The sequence below is a fragment of the Cyrtonyx montezumae genome, unplaced genomic scaffold (genome assembly GCF_038088225.1).
Source record: "Cyrtonyx montezumae isolate F1298 unplaced genomic scaffold, pur_monq_1.0 scaffold_3, whole genome shotgun sequence".
In the NCBI taxonomy this organism is placed as follows: Eukaryota; Metazoa; Chordata; class Aves; order Galliformes; family Odontophoridae; genus Cyrtonyx; species Cyrtonyx montezumae.
The window spans coordinates 52,031,206-52,044,817 of record NW_027072034.1 but is presented as its reverse complement, the minus strand read 5'-3'; the positions used below and the strand labels follow the sequence as shown (position 1 = coordinate 52,044,817).

Genomic DNA, 13,612 nt, shown 5'->3' with positions numbered 1-13,612 from the left:
CTGTGAAGTGAGGAATATTTATCTCTGGTAAGATAGGTCTTATTAAAGTCTAGTAAAGAGACATGATCAAATATTTGACTTGAATATCTGATTGCAACTCTAAACATTCCATTTGAATGTTCACAGGTAATGTATTTACGTTGACTGAAAATGGAATTGCAAACATACTGAAAGACTGAGTAAAATGTTTATACTGAAAGATTGACTTCACTATACTAAAACCTGTTCTTAAATCCATTTATCAAAATGAAAAGCATTTGCTGTTCACAGAACTGTGTTTAGCCAGTGTATCAAAATGCGTTAAATCATTTGCCGTAACTTGATTTGATACTGCACTGTGTCCTTCCTTGTGTCCTGGTTTCAGCTGAGACATTGTTAATAGCACACACACATTTGATTGTTGCGGAACAATGGCTGCATGCCGGGGCCAGGCTGGGCTGCTCAGCAGGGAAAAGCCACCTCCATGATGGCGTGGGGAAAGAGGTGGGCTCTGTGTTGGGTATGCCTGGAGCAGCCAATCTTCAGAAGTGCCTCCACTGTTCTTTCTTTGTGTGAGAAAAGCAATGCTTTTTTCAGTATTACTTACTTAACAATAAGAATGGCAAACAATGTATGAAGGAAAATTGTCAAACTGGTCTAAAATAAAGCAATGAGAAAAATAGCTGACATAAAAGCAGACAACAAAAGGTATATATAAATATGGAGATAACTGGTTCTAAAGTCATATGGGAAATTTTTCCTACATGTGGAAAAATGCATAGAGACCAGAGCAAGTTTGCTGTTTGTGTAATTTGCTGATTTATTTATAGCTCTGTGACAGACTAACACAGAATCAAAAATCATACCCCCAGAATTAATAGTACACAATTATGTATGCTTTTCTCTTCCCTAATGTGGCTGAACTCTAAAACACTGTTAATGAGAAACAGTCTAATTCACTTGGAGATACTGACAAATATACTTTAAACATTTATGCATGTACCATCAAAAAGAGAAAGCTATTTGAGCAACTCTGTCTTCTGTTTTGGTTGATGCACTAAAGTAAAAGAGGAGATACTTTCAATTTTGGTGGAATTAGTAACAGCTATAATTTGAAGCTTTCTAGTACTTCTCACAGTGACAACTGTAAGACATCTTCAAACAAAAAATAAAACCTGAAGTTTTGATTTAACCATTTCTGTATCATATCATAAACGTGATTTATTTTTTGTATTCACAGAAATGGGATACAAAGGAATTTTGTTTAATCTTAATTAATAAAAATGAAAAAAGAAATAATATTTAAATGACACATTCAAGTAATTTGTGTTTTTTTTTAATATCATAAACTGCTGCTTACTAATTCTAAAGAAAATATTTTCTTTTTATATTCTCTCAACATTATCAAAGAGTGGCTAGAAAAATAACCACTGCCAAAATTGCTTCAAACCTAAAATTATAAGATATTAAATCAGGCATTTTATAGTTTTATTCTACACCTGCTCTTTATTTGAAGCCAAAAGTCATGTTGCTGTTTTAGACAATGAAGATGTTTTTATTGAGTTTTTGGCTTAGAGGTTGATTGATTTTGGTTTCTGTATGAGTGGAATTGCAATTGCTTATTGTGGGATAGAAGAGTGGTTTACTCAAGATGTCTGGTTAGGAAAAAAAAATAAAAGATAAAGAGATTAAAAGTTTGAGGAACTTTAGTGCTGAATATGTTTTGGGTTTTATTAGTTATGCTCTTTTAACGAAAATCTTCTTGCTTTGGAAGGCTTAAAATGGAAAGTGAAATGCAAGACAGCATATGAAAAATGACTTGCAGTTACATAGTGGGTGCTTGTTTGTAGACTTGTTTTATCTTCTAAACTTTTTGATATAATTAAATATTGGTCTTCAGGTGGCAGTGGTTCATAGGCACGGACTTCTTTGCTGCTGCTTCAACTTTCCACTAAAAGATTTCTTTTTTTAACCCATTTTCTTCCATGTACATTAGTCACATACAGTTTATTAAAAGAAACTTTCTAGTCTTTTCAACAACTGAAAATAAATTGATTTATGGTAGTGGAGGTGTGGATGACTACTGAGAGTGCACGTATTCCTTTACTCTGATTTGCTCTGTTAAGGCTATATTTTTCATTTCTTTTCCTTATGGAAGAATTGATATGCTAAGTGACGTTTTGGCACATGGAGTAGGGTGATTCCCTACAGATTTTCAGTCTCTGTGACTGCGGTTGTATACAGAAGAATTGGACTAAGGCCCTGATTGCTGAGGTTATGAAAGTGTTTCAAGTTTGGGTGAGCCTTTTAAGCCTTTTCTAAAAGTGCATTTATTGTCATTTTAGTTTTCTGCTTCATGAATGAGAAACATGCTTCAGTTTCTCATTCCTCATTCCTTCATCTTTCTATAGTGTAACAGTACATCTTTACATTTAACATTATATTTCTCATTTTTTTCTCTTCTAATGTATTAGGAATTATATGCTTTACTTGATTTGTTTGTGCAATTTGGCTAACATGGTATTCAATTCAACATAATAAAGAATAAACAGAAATCTTAATATTTAAAACATGACTTTATACTCGGTCTAGTCACTTGGCATTCAGTATCCATAATCTCCTTCATATCATTTTACTCAAACCCATTTTGTGACAAGGGTGGCCCTGGCTGCTGCTGAACAGGATTTATTTATTTACTTGTTTTGGAAAGAAAGCATCAGAACAATAAAGTAAAATGGGAACTTGAACTGTCAAGACAGCAAGATTGTTCATATAAAAATATTTATTGGGACTAGTTTTTAAATACTCTGAATTTAAGAGAATGTTTCATGTCTTAAAAGGAATTTTGGTAAAATGAAACTAGAAACAAGTGTTTTTGTGGTTACTATCAAGTGAGATAAGATGAAACAGAATCCTTTACTTCTCAAACAGCATGCTGCATTTTTTAAATGTTGAAATAATTCATCTATTCATGAGAGATGTTCTGTTATCCAATTTGATTTTGGAAATAAGTATAGTATTCTTTATCAAGCAGAATATAATTTCATACTGCTTTCATGTCCACGCCTGATGCACTATGGCCCACTTTCATATTATGAATTCTCCTATTGCTGCAGAATTTCCAGAAGAATAGATATATATGTAACTTTAGAAATAATGAATTGAGTTCATTCAAAAAAAAAAAAAAAAAAGATAAAACCTGTGGACAACAAAGGGGAACTTCATAAATCATAAGGGTATACTTGTAGCTTTCTTTACGAGCAAGGGCTAAGATGCTGCTGGCATTCTAAACATTTGAAATATAATAGAAAGATATGGACCAACAATAAATGTAATATTTTAACCTTAGATCAAGTCAGTTTTTCAAGAAGAATAATCTGTCTTTAGATTTACTGAACATGAAGTAATGAGGATGCTTTTTATAGTTAAAGGTTGTAACATTTCCTAACTTTATATTAAAAAAATAATTATATAGTATACTATATGCTAATACTGTGGTCCTTCAACAGTGACTAAATAGGAATGTAGACATTGGCATCTTGTGTTATGATTGATTTGAACTTTCTTGGTAAAAGACAGTAAAATAATGTTTTATGAGTAAACAACATTTTGTATTTTCTCTTAAATGCAGTTGCTATTACTCTTCCCTGTTTTGATCTTTTTGATAGAATGTCAGTTGATACTGATGGAGGAACATTGCAATAAATTAACCTGCAAGGACACTGCAGTTTAGGGAAGGCAGAAAACAGTAGTTATTTTTTTTCTTTTTTTGTTCAAATTGTTATCTGAGAGTAAAGATGTAAAATTTAGAGATTTTTTTCTATCTGAAGATAAGTCATATTTGACTCAATAAAGTATCATGGAGGGACATCAAATAGTTCTAACAAGCTAAAATTAATTTAGTTCAGATATGTTTGCATGGTACTAGATTATGCTGAACTGAAATGCATAAAAGTGACTTAATTTTATCTTATTGTAATTAAACAATGATGGATTATATGGTTTGATCTCATGTATGTTAACAGTCAGCTATGTTCTATAGATTAGTCTGTCACAGAAGGTTTTCTTCACAAGAAGTTGAAAGAAATGATGACAAACCTTCATGTCATCTGGAAAAGAAAAGAAATCCACTATATTTATGGAGACTATAAAGTAGTAGCTGTGCTATACCTAATGAGAGTTCTTCTCCATCTGCAGCAAATGGTTTTGTCACCTAGCCTCCAGAAATAGAAGCCTTTTCTACAGACTGCTAATATGAAGAGAAACAGTTAAAGAAAAGGGTGCAAGCTGTTTCCATTCTGATTTGGAAACTGGCTTTTCTTACGGAATTAGTGTAGCTTTCATTTTTGGCCATGGGCCTTTATGCTCTTAGTCACTCGACAGGGTTGTCAGACCTTTTATTTCAATTTGAAAAAAAAAAGAAATTAGAAGTATGGTGTAGTAGAATTTTGTGTTTTAACTTGCTATTTTTTTCTTGTGTACTATATTATATATATGGTATATATATTTTTATGTTGTTTAATACAGGTTCATTCTAGGCATAGTCAGTGACCTATGAGTGTAAAGAATTTTACCGTAGACATTATAACATATTTTTTTCAATAGAAACTGTCAGTGTAATCTGGATCTGAAGGATCAACTGTGCCATGATCTGTATCATTTCAGTACTGCTGATAGACTGCATTGGAGATTGAAGATAGCAGTTCAGTAATTAGAACTATTTTTTCTTAGGCTTGACACAGCCTTTCTTATAATACAGCGTGGTCCGCTGTTATTGTTCATTTCATCAGTACTTCCAAAAAAAGTTGGAAACTAAAAACTTCAGTTTGCTATTTGTTTCAGAAAGTAAAAGAATTCCATAAAACCTCAGCAGATCTGTTCTCTTCTCTGTCGTACACATATGCTTATATGCTATCTCTAAAATATACTAAACTAGAAAAGTTTCTGAGTTTGAAATGCTACTTTTTAATCATTGAACTTCAAATTGTTCTTTTTTTAAAGTTTGTGTTTAAAACACTTTTTCTGATTCCAGATCTTTGTTCTACCACGTGTTTCTTCACATAATACTCATGATCTGATCAATTTGGAAAACGTGCAAAACATGCCAAGAATAAACTCAGAACTTTTATCCAGTAATATATATTCTCCATATGAACGAATCATCCTCACTTGGTTGAATAAGAATTATGAGAATAATCGAAGAACTGTGTGGAAAGATGCTCAAAAAGGTATATATTTATATTTCTGCTATACTCTCACTTATAATACTCCTTTTGTAGACTTTAAAAATCATTATTCATGAAGGTATCATGAAAACCTGCCACTAAGAGATAGTTTTTTGTTTATTGCCTACCCAAACATATTTCCATTTCTTGTGTTTCTGTGTTACACAATCAGTGACTGTTGCTGTTCATGATATATCTCCTCTTGTTTTGTTACAGTTTATAAATAGGCATAAAATGTGAAGTGTGAACAGTCTTCCCAGTTTCTTCTTTCCGTAACTGACCTGAAGGAAATGTTTGCAATAATCACTTTCTTTTAGTTTTCCTCTCTACAGTCATATTCAGTTGTTTGTATTTGTATTTATAGCAGTGGATTTTTTTTTTTTTTGTGCTAGTATTGTCAGAATTTTAGGGTAATTTATGTATAGTCTTAATTCTAATACCACTTCTGGAGAGATGTGATGAAGACCAGATTTTTTCCTGCTTATGGGATCAGTCTGACTCCACTTGATGGTTTGAGTAAGGTTAGACAAACTGACATCTTCAGTTTAAGAGTGACTTCAGCAGTTCTAGTATTCAAATCTGTTAAAACAGATATGCTCAGTGTTCATCCTGTAGCAACTATTACTTCTATTTCCTGGTAAGACTTTCTTTCTGCTTCTTGACCCTAACTTCATGCTAACTCTAAGCATTAATTTTGTATGGATAGTTAGCTCTAAGGCGTAGTCCAATGATTATTTGAGAAGAGCTGTACAAGAATGGCTCATGAGTCACAAGCAGAAAAGATTGTCTAGTGTCATTTTTTCTTGAGTGATTTCTAATCCATTTGAATTATGGATAATCTATTAGCATAGAATTTCCATAAGTCTGATTTGGATGTATTTTCTACCTTTAACTATATTTTGAATATCTCACTGAGTTTCTCAGTTTATCTGTGTATAAACAAATTATACTGAATATTCTCAAATGTGTTGGATAATCCTACGGATAAAATGAAATATAAGTCTAAGTCACACAACCAATTGGAACAGATTTCTACCTGTCAACTAAGAGTTTGGGTCTGATTTTATGATTAACTTGGGCAGATTTGCTAGCTTAAGTAACATGCTCTACAGTAAATACTTCTGAAGTGTATTATTTTGTCTAGTGCCTGCTCCAATGAAACTGTCTTAAAGGAGCAAGTACTCTGCTCCTTTTACTGCAAGTTGCTGTCGTGTGTTATGTGAGTCCATGTGTATGGATAACAACTCACAGAGAGAATGGCCAGTATTGTGGTTTGCCAAAAATGCTATATGGGTATATTAGAATCACAGTGTATCCTAAGTCAGAAAGCACCCGTAAGGATAATCAAGTCCAGCTCCTGGCTCCAAACAGGAGCACCCGAAAATCAGACCATACTACTCGGAGTTGTCCAGATGCTCCTTCAAACTCAGTACTATGACCACTTCTCTGGGAAGCCTGTTCTACAGTGCTTGACCACTTCTTGAAGAGCTTTTTTCTGATATTCCCCTGTCACAGCTTCATGACATTCCCTCCAATTTCATCACAGAATCACCAAGATTAGAAAAGATCTTCAAGATCAGCCAGTCCATCTGTCACCAATATTTCTCCATTAAACCAAGTCCCTTCGTACAGCATCTGAATGTTTCTTGAACACCTCTAGGGATAGTGGCAGAGCATCCTTGGCTGTATTATGCAGAGCATCACCAACTGATTAAGGGAGATAATTCTTCCTCTCTATTCTGCTCTGGAGAGTCACATCTAGAGTGCTGTGTTCAGTCTGGGATCCACTGCATGTGAAACATGGATATGCTAGAGTGAGTCCAGAGAAGAGCTGAAGGACAAAGAAGGGATTGAAGAATCTGACAAATGGGAAGAGGATGAAATTGCTTAGAGTATGCAGACTGGTGAAGTGAAGGCTCAGGAGTGATCTTAAATCACTGAATAATAAATACCCTATTAGGGGAATAAAGAACATGGAGATAAGTTTTTCTCAGTGATGGTCAGTGAAAGCTTGAAAAGCAATGGGTACAAATTAGAGTAGAGGAAATTTCATTTAAGCGCAAGAAAATGTTTCTTAGCAGGGCAGCTGTGCTAGAAATCCTGAGTAAGAACTTTTAGTGTGAGATGACATTTTTAACAGTATGAGCAGGAAGTAATGTTCTTTGTTTCTAAATTGATTATCTGGGGCTTTTTCTTAGGGCCATTTCCGGTGTAGAAATTTAACTGCTCTCTTTTTTCCTCCTTGCATTTTGTTTTGTTTAGTTTCATGTTATTTTTTTTCCTCAGTTTTTGTTTCAGAATGGGTGATTTTGGAATACTTTAAATTTTGCTTTTCAATTTGTTACGTTTTAGAAATTGAGAAACAGGAGAAAGGGTTAGAGAGGAAAATCTTTTGATATTCCATGTACAACTTTGTTCAGTTAAAATCACTCCAAAATTTTTTTTCTTTTCCAAAGAAGTAATCTTGCTTTCCAGAGACTTGCTGAATTTAAAAAGTGAAAATGAATAAGAAAAGAAAGGGGGGGAAGAACTAAGTCATATTTCCTCCTCACTTTATGCTTTGTATTGTATACATTTTAAATCTCTCTCCAGTTTCTAATGTCAGCACTTAGGGAAAAGGTTATTACTACATATTTCTTGTGTAAATGTCTGTGTGTACCAGATTGAAACAGGACTATAGGCATTATTATACCTAGAGATTAGATAGACGTCTCTCAAGAGATTTGCAGATCCCAGGAATCAGCAAATAGGAAGTTTTTATATAATATTATAAACCATTGTTACTGCAGTAATTTATTACTGTTATGTTCTGCTTTACTTATCCTTTCTCTTCATCCTATTAGAATACTAGCATTTTTTACAATAAAGAATTGATTTAAGATCACTCACCTTCCCATAGCTGATTCTTTAATCCTGCTTGATACTATTTCCAGATGGGAGTAAGGAATTTTTATGCTGTTTTCCAAGTCACAAATACCAAATACTGTGATTCTATAATAGTTAAGCCTACAGTTTTTCACTGATTTTTATTCTCCACTTGACAGTACTTTTTTTCTAAACTCTCTTTCCCTTCCCTCATTGTGAGAAAGAACATGACCAAAGTCTTAAAGAAGTTAACACACAGTATTTCCCATGTCCACGTTTTGTTCTACCCATGAAAGAAACAGACAAAAATTGATGTAAGTGAATTTATGGTGACTGTTGCTTCCTTCTCTGCTAAAGAATAGGTTAACCTCTGTCATTTTCAGGTATAATTGTTATAAATATTTTCTTGTTCTGTCTCTGATTTCATTCATGGTGATGTAGAATATGAATATTAGTTATCTGTGTGATAAAATGTATCTAAACATCTATCTAGTTATTTTTGTGAATGAAATATTCATACTGATCACTAAAAGCTTATATTTGATTCTGAAATTGCATGAAACAAAACGACACTTATTTTTGATCACTTGCAAATGCTAGTTAGTGTATTTCAAATTTCTCTAAAAATAGTAAAGATGCCTAGTCTCAGTTAATCCTGCTTAATTAATTTATTTCACAAATTACTTTCACTGAAGATCATGTGTGAAGGACAGTAAATAACAACCTCTAGATGTTCAGGTTACTGTGGTTTATTGAAGAAACATCAAGGTCAGAGTTTTTATCCTGATTATTCCACACACTCATTTTCTCCCTACAGAGCAATGTTCACAAGGTTGATTCCTTGTAAACTTTTCTTCCTGACAGGGAAGTTGCTATTGGTCCCGGAAGTACTGGAAGAAGTCACCTAACTTCATGTTGCTGTTCACTGTTGCTGTATTTTTGCATCAGTGTCCAAGGTCATCCCCTGGCATTTGTCTCTCTCTTATCTTCAGGATCTTTCTCACTTCCACGATCTTCAGTTAGCAACTTCTTCACTTATTTTCCAGTCTTGTTTTCTTTCTTGTGGGGAATGTTTCTCTTTGGCCTCTTCTTTCCATAACTTCTAAGTGTGCAATTTTCCCACTTGAGATAGCTTGTATGTAGACACAGAACATGTGATTAGTCTTCTAATTGGTGCTTGACCCCTACATTAATGGGAGGATTCAGAACATGGCACTTTAGTCTACACTAGATGTTTTCAAAATCTGTAGTCTATCAGCTAGCAAATAACAGGAATCTGCTTTGGAGCTTGCAAGTTCAATTTTGCACAATTTATTTCTCCCTCTTCTTCAACCACACAGTTATCTGATATCTATTACTGTTTTTGTTTTAAGCTGTATTGGCCTACAACAAAGGCTTTTTTTAACTGTGAAATTGACTGAGAATCTGTATCTTGAATACACATTAGTTTGTGCTTTTCTTTCCTCAGATACCAAAAAGGTACTTTCTTGAGTAAGTAAGACTTTGATTTTCATTGCTTATTCCTACTAAATTTGAGTTATTATGTTTAGCAGTGTAATGATATTAGAGGATTAGCTAGCAGATATTCTGCTAGATCTGTTGTAATTAGGAAAGATAATTTACATTTTCTAATTTATTCACAAGTATTTGAGCTAAGTTCATTAATATTAGAAGGATTAAACAACAAAAACACTTGTATAAATATCTAATTAGAATAAATTAGGAAAATATTTATTTTTATTTTTTACATGCTCTTATTTTCTTATGTTATAATGCAATAGTGTAATAAGTGCTTTGTAAATAAAAGCCATTTTTGTGACTGCATAGTATTGGTGTGATCCAGGTTAAAAAGTAAATAAATGTTTTTCCAGACAGCTTTGTTTCCTCATCCACTTTGCTCACAGACACTTGTACCAGCATGAAGGAAATGATTAGTGAAGACAGAAAAATGTATGTAGGTGCTATTGACAATTGATATTACTATATGGCAATCTTTTTGATAGAACTGCAAGAAATTTACAAGTTGAGATGAAAGTATTTTTTTCCCTCTCTTAGAAATCAGAAAAATTGAGTTTAAGAAGTTTTAGGTAAAATTAATAATGACCCAATTTAGATGTTACGGTGCATGTTAGTTGTGCTCTATTCCTATTATAGATTACAGAGAGACGTTAACACATCTTGTTAGATTTCATAATTGGAGTCTTTCACTTCAGATATACCAAAGACTCTTAAGCTGAGTATTCAGTTTGAGAAAATGGAGTTTCAGTTAAACTGTAGGAAAAAATTAAATCTGACACAGTGAGATCTTTGTTTTCCTTTACAAATTAATAATTGATTATTTTCATTTAGATTTGAGAACTTACTGTAAAATGAAGTTTTTATTCTAAAACACTTCTAGGGAACTTTTTAACTGGAAGTACATTTCATGGATATTTAAAATAAAATTTATATTCTTTCTGTTCTTATTAATGTAATAACTATAGGAAACCTCATTGAAGTCTAAATTGAATTTGGTTTGACTTCAAAAAGACAGAGTTTTTAGGTTGTCATTTTAAATAACTTTTGTGGAATTTTCTAGAAGAAACCTGATGTTTTCAAGAGAAGGAAAAGAGTAATCATGTTAATTTTTAAGAATGTAAGTTCTGTTATTTAAACAATTAGAGATGAATTTTTAGCAACGAAAGTGGGACAAAATAACCCCTTAGGGCTATCTGGAAGAAAAGAGACTGCTTAAGAACAGCAAAATTATATATATATACATCATATAACATTTTATATAATTACTAATTCATCATAATATATCCATCTATATTTTGATATGGTGAATTTTTCGGTGAGGACAGGGGGAAAAAGGTTGGCCAAAGTTAAACTAGTTTTGATCCAAGATCCTTTGTGAAAACCATCTTGTTGAAAGTAGCTGGAAAGAGATGTTGGAAAGGGGCCTGGTGATAGAGGAAAAGTACTGCAGGTAGAGCTGGGTAGCCAATGACTTTCAAACTCAGTAACCTCCTGATCTTTGCTTTCTTTGAAATCACATTGGAAGTCACTTTAGAGCATGAATAGGTGAACATAACACTGTATAAAGCACAAACTGTAGTATTCAATGTCACAGAGTTATTTAAACGGAGATGAATTTACATACCCTTGTTGGTAAGCCTGTTCTATACTTTCTCAGCAAAGCTACGTTTTAAATATCTGCAAACAGTTAGAGTATGAGACCCTTAAGTTTTACCAAACTCTGAGGCATGTTGTCTCTAAATGAACAAAGGAACAAAGAAAGACAAAATCTGCTGAATATTCTGAGGGAGTTTGTCATAGGTTGAATTTGCTTTTTCTGTGTATAATTTGTTAACAGTAATCTAATTACTTTTCTTTTGAACATTTTGTACATTCTTTTTTTCAATGCTGTTGTGTTTATTTCAGCAGTTAATAATAACTAACACCCTTTTTGAAAGTCTTTTGCAGGAATAACATCACAGCTGTAGTGCTTAGAAAGTTAGATCAAAACATCTTCATTCCCATGTTAGTTAACATTATCATGAAGAAAAAAAAGAAAAAAGCAACTTTTTCAGCTGACTGCTACTATGAGTGCTTTATCATAAGTTTGTTTTAGATGTGTAGATACCAAGATTTCCTCTAATTCCTTAAATGATGGTGTATGAAGTCACTCTCTGTCTTAGTGGTATCATAATGAACCAGTACCCACTGCTGCAAAGCATTTGGATATCAACATTTTACTTCTGAATGTTCTTGAATGTTCTTTGAAAATTCTCTAAGAACTTCAGTCTTCCATGACATATAAAGTCTGATAAAATTCTTTTGTGTGCTAGTTATTTTATGAAAGCAAATACTTAACACACACACACACACAAAAAAGACTTTCCTATGATTAATGTTTGTTTGAGGTTGTAATTTTATGTATTTCTTCTGCATTAATATAGGATTCTATTTGAACACACTAATAATCTAATGATCATTAAATCTAATGATTTGTACCATGGTTATTTTGTTCTATTTGACTCTTGGCTAGTTTCTCTCCTTAGTTATGAGCATAATACTTACAGCACCTGTAGAACAATTTTATAAACTTACAACTAATCCATTTGGTATAAATGAAGAGTTCCACAGCCACCTGAAAGTGACAATGGCTACTTATTTGCTAATTTGATTTAAAAACATACTTCTTGATGTTAAATGTGCTGATATTGATGTATTATGATCCAACTGTAATAGCATCATCTCTCGCTTCTTCTTCCCTGCCACTAGAAGCAGTTTGGCATCTACATTTAATATAAAACAAAACTATGAAAGGATCATCTCTGTATTTGTGCTTTACAAACTGCATATTATCTGGAGAACAAAGTACAAATAATTGTGTGTAGACAGTGATTTAAAACATTTAGTTATTGGTAAGTCAGTAACGTTTTTCAGAGAGCATCTCAAGTTTCAAATGGTTTTCGAAGAAGTTTTTGAAAATGAGATTTTTGAAAATGAGATTTTTGAAGAATTTTGTATGACTATTCTTCCTATGGCTTGTTATCGTTATACAAAAGAGCATTGTTTAAATGCAATGATTGAGAATGCTTCAAATAAAAATACTTATAAATAACTCATTTGCTTTCTTTATTTTCATCAGTTTTATTTTACACAAAAATATTAGAAATAATTTTAAAAAATTGTAACACTGTGAAACCTAGGCCCTGAAAAAGCAAACATGGATGTAGTGGCCTATGCTGAAGGTCAAGCTGTTAGCTTTGATTGATATTGAGTTCTTAAAGTTACAAACAACTTAATATGACCTTGAAGATAATTAATATTCTTTTCCTTCCTTACTTAATTGTTGCAACCAAAGATGGTTTCTGTATATTCTTGTTAGTTTCAGTAGCTGTGTATGAACCTTACATCTATAAAAATAATTTACATGCTTAAGTACCTACATTATGGCTATCTGTGAAGTTAATATTACCTACTTTCCCTCCAGTTATGATGAATACTCTAAAAAAGTATCAGAGTGAATGAGTAACATTTAATGGCTCTAGAGGAGATGGGAAATTCTACGTCTGAATGTGGCATGTTTCTTTTCTGTCATTTCCTCTATTCAGTTGTTTCAGAAATTCATTTTATTTACCCAGAATAAAATTAGCCACTTCAGAAGAATGATCAGAAGAGGTCTGATTCAATCTACTCTGTTTTTAAACTAGGTGAAGTACCGCCGATGAGATGGGTAGTAAATTTTGACCGGGATCTTCTAGATGGTCTGGTATTGGCAACACAGATGGCAGCTTACTGCCCATTCTTGGTAAGAATTATTCTTAATACCATGAAAGTTTTATCTAGAGGCCAAAATTGTTGTAAGCTCCTTTGGAACTGTTGGTTTGTATGGTTTTTAAGAAGAAAATACCATTTAGTGAGTGTAGAGTCATTAATTCAGTATTCCTTTTTCTCTTCTCTATGGATATTCTCAATAGAGATTTTTAGTTTAAAATTTAGATCTTAAGGATTTCTGAAAGACTGTAAATGCAAACATTGTAATTCTGCTCTGT

At 32.7% G+C, this 13,612-nt stretch overlaps 1 protein-coding gene across 1 annotated transcript in view; it reads left to right on the top strand.

Annotated features, from left to right (window-relative positions):
• The window catches only part of CFAP47 (cilia and flagella associated protein 47), a 225,927-nt gene that overhangs the window by 62,060 nt on the left and 150,255 nt on the right, over positions 1 to 13,612 (top strand). Inside the window, exons 34-35 of the mRNA XM_065741564.1 lie at positions 5,012 to 5,207; positions 13,271 to 13,368. Of these exons, the coding sequence (XP_065597636.1) occupies positions 5,012 to 5,207; positions 13,271 to 13,368 (294 nt within the window). The remainder of the gene's footprint in view (positions 1 to 5,011; positions 5,208 to 13,270; positions 13,369 to 13,612) is intronic.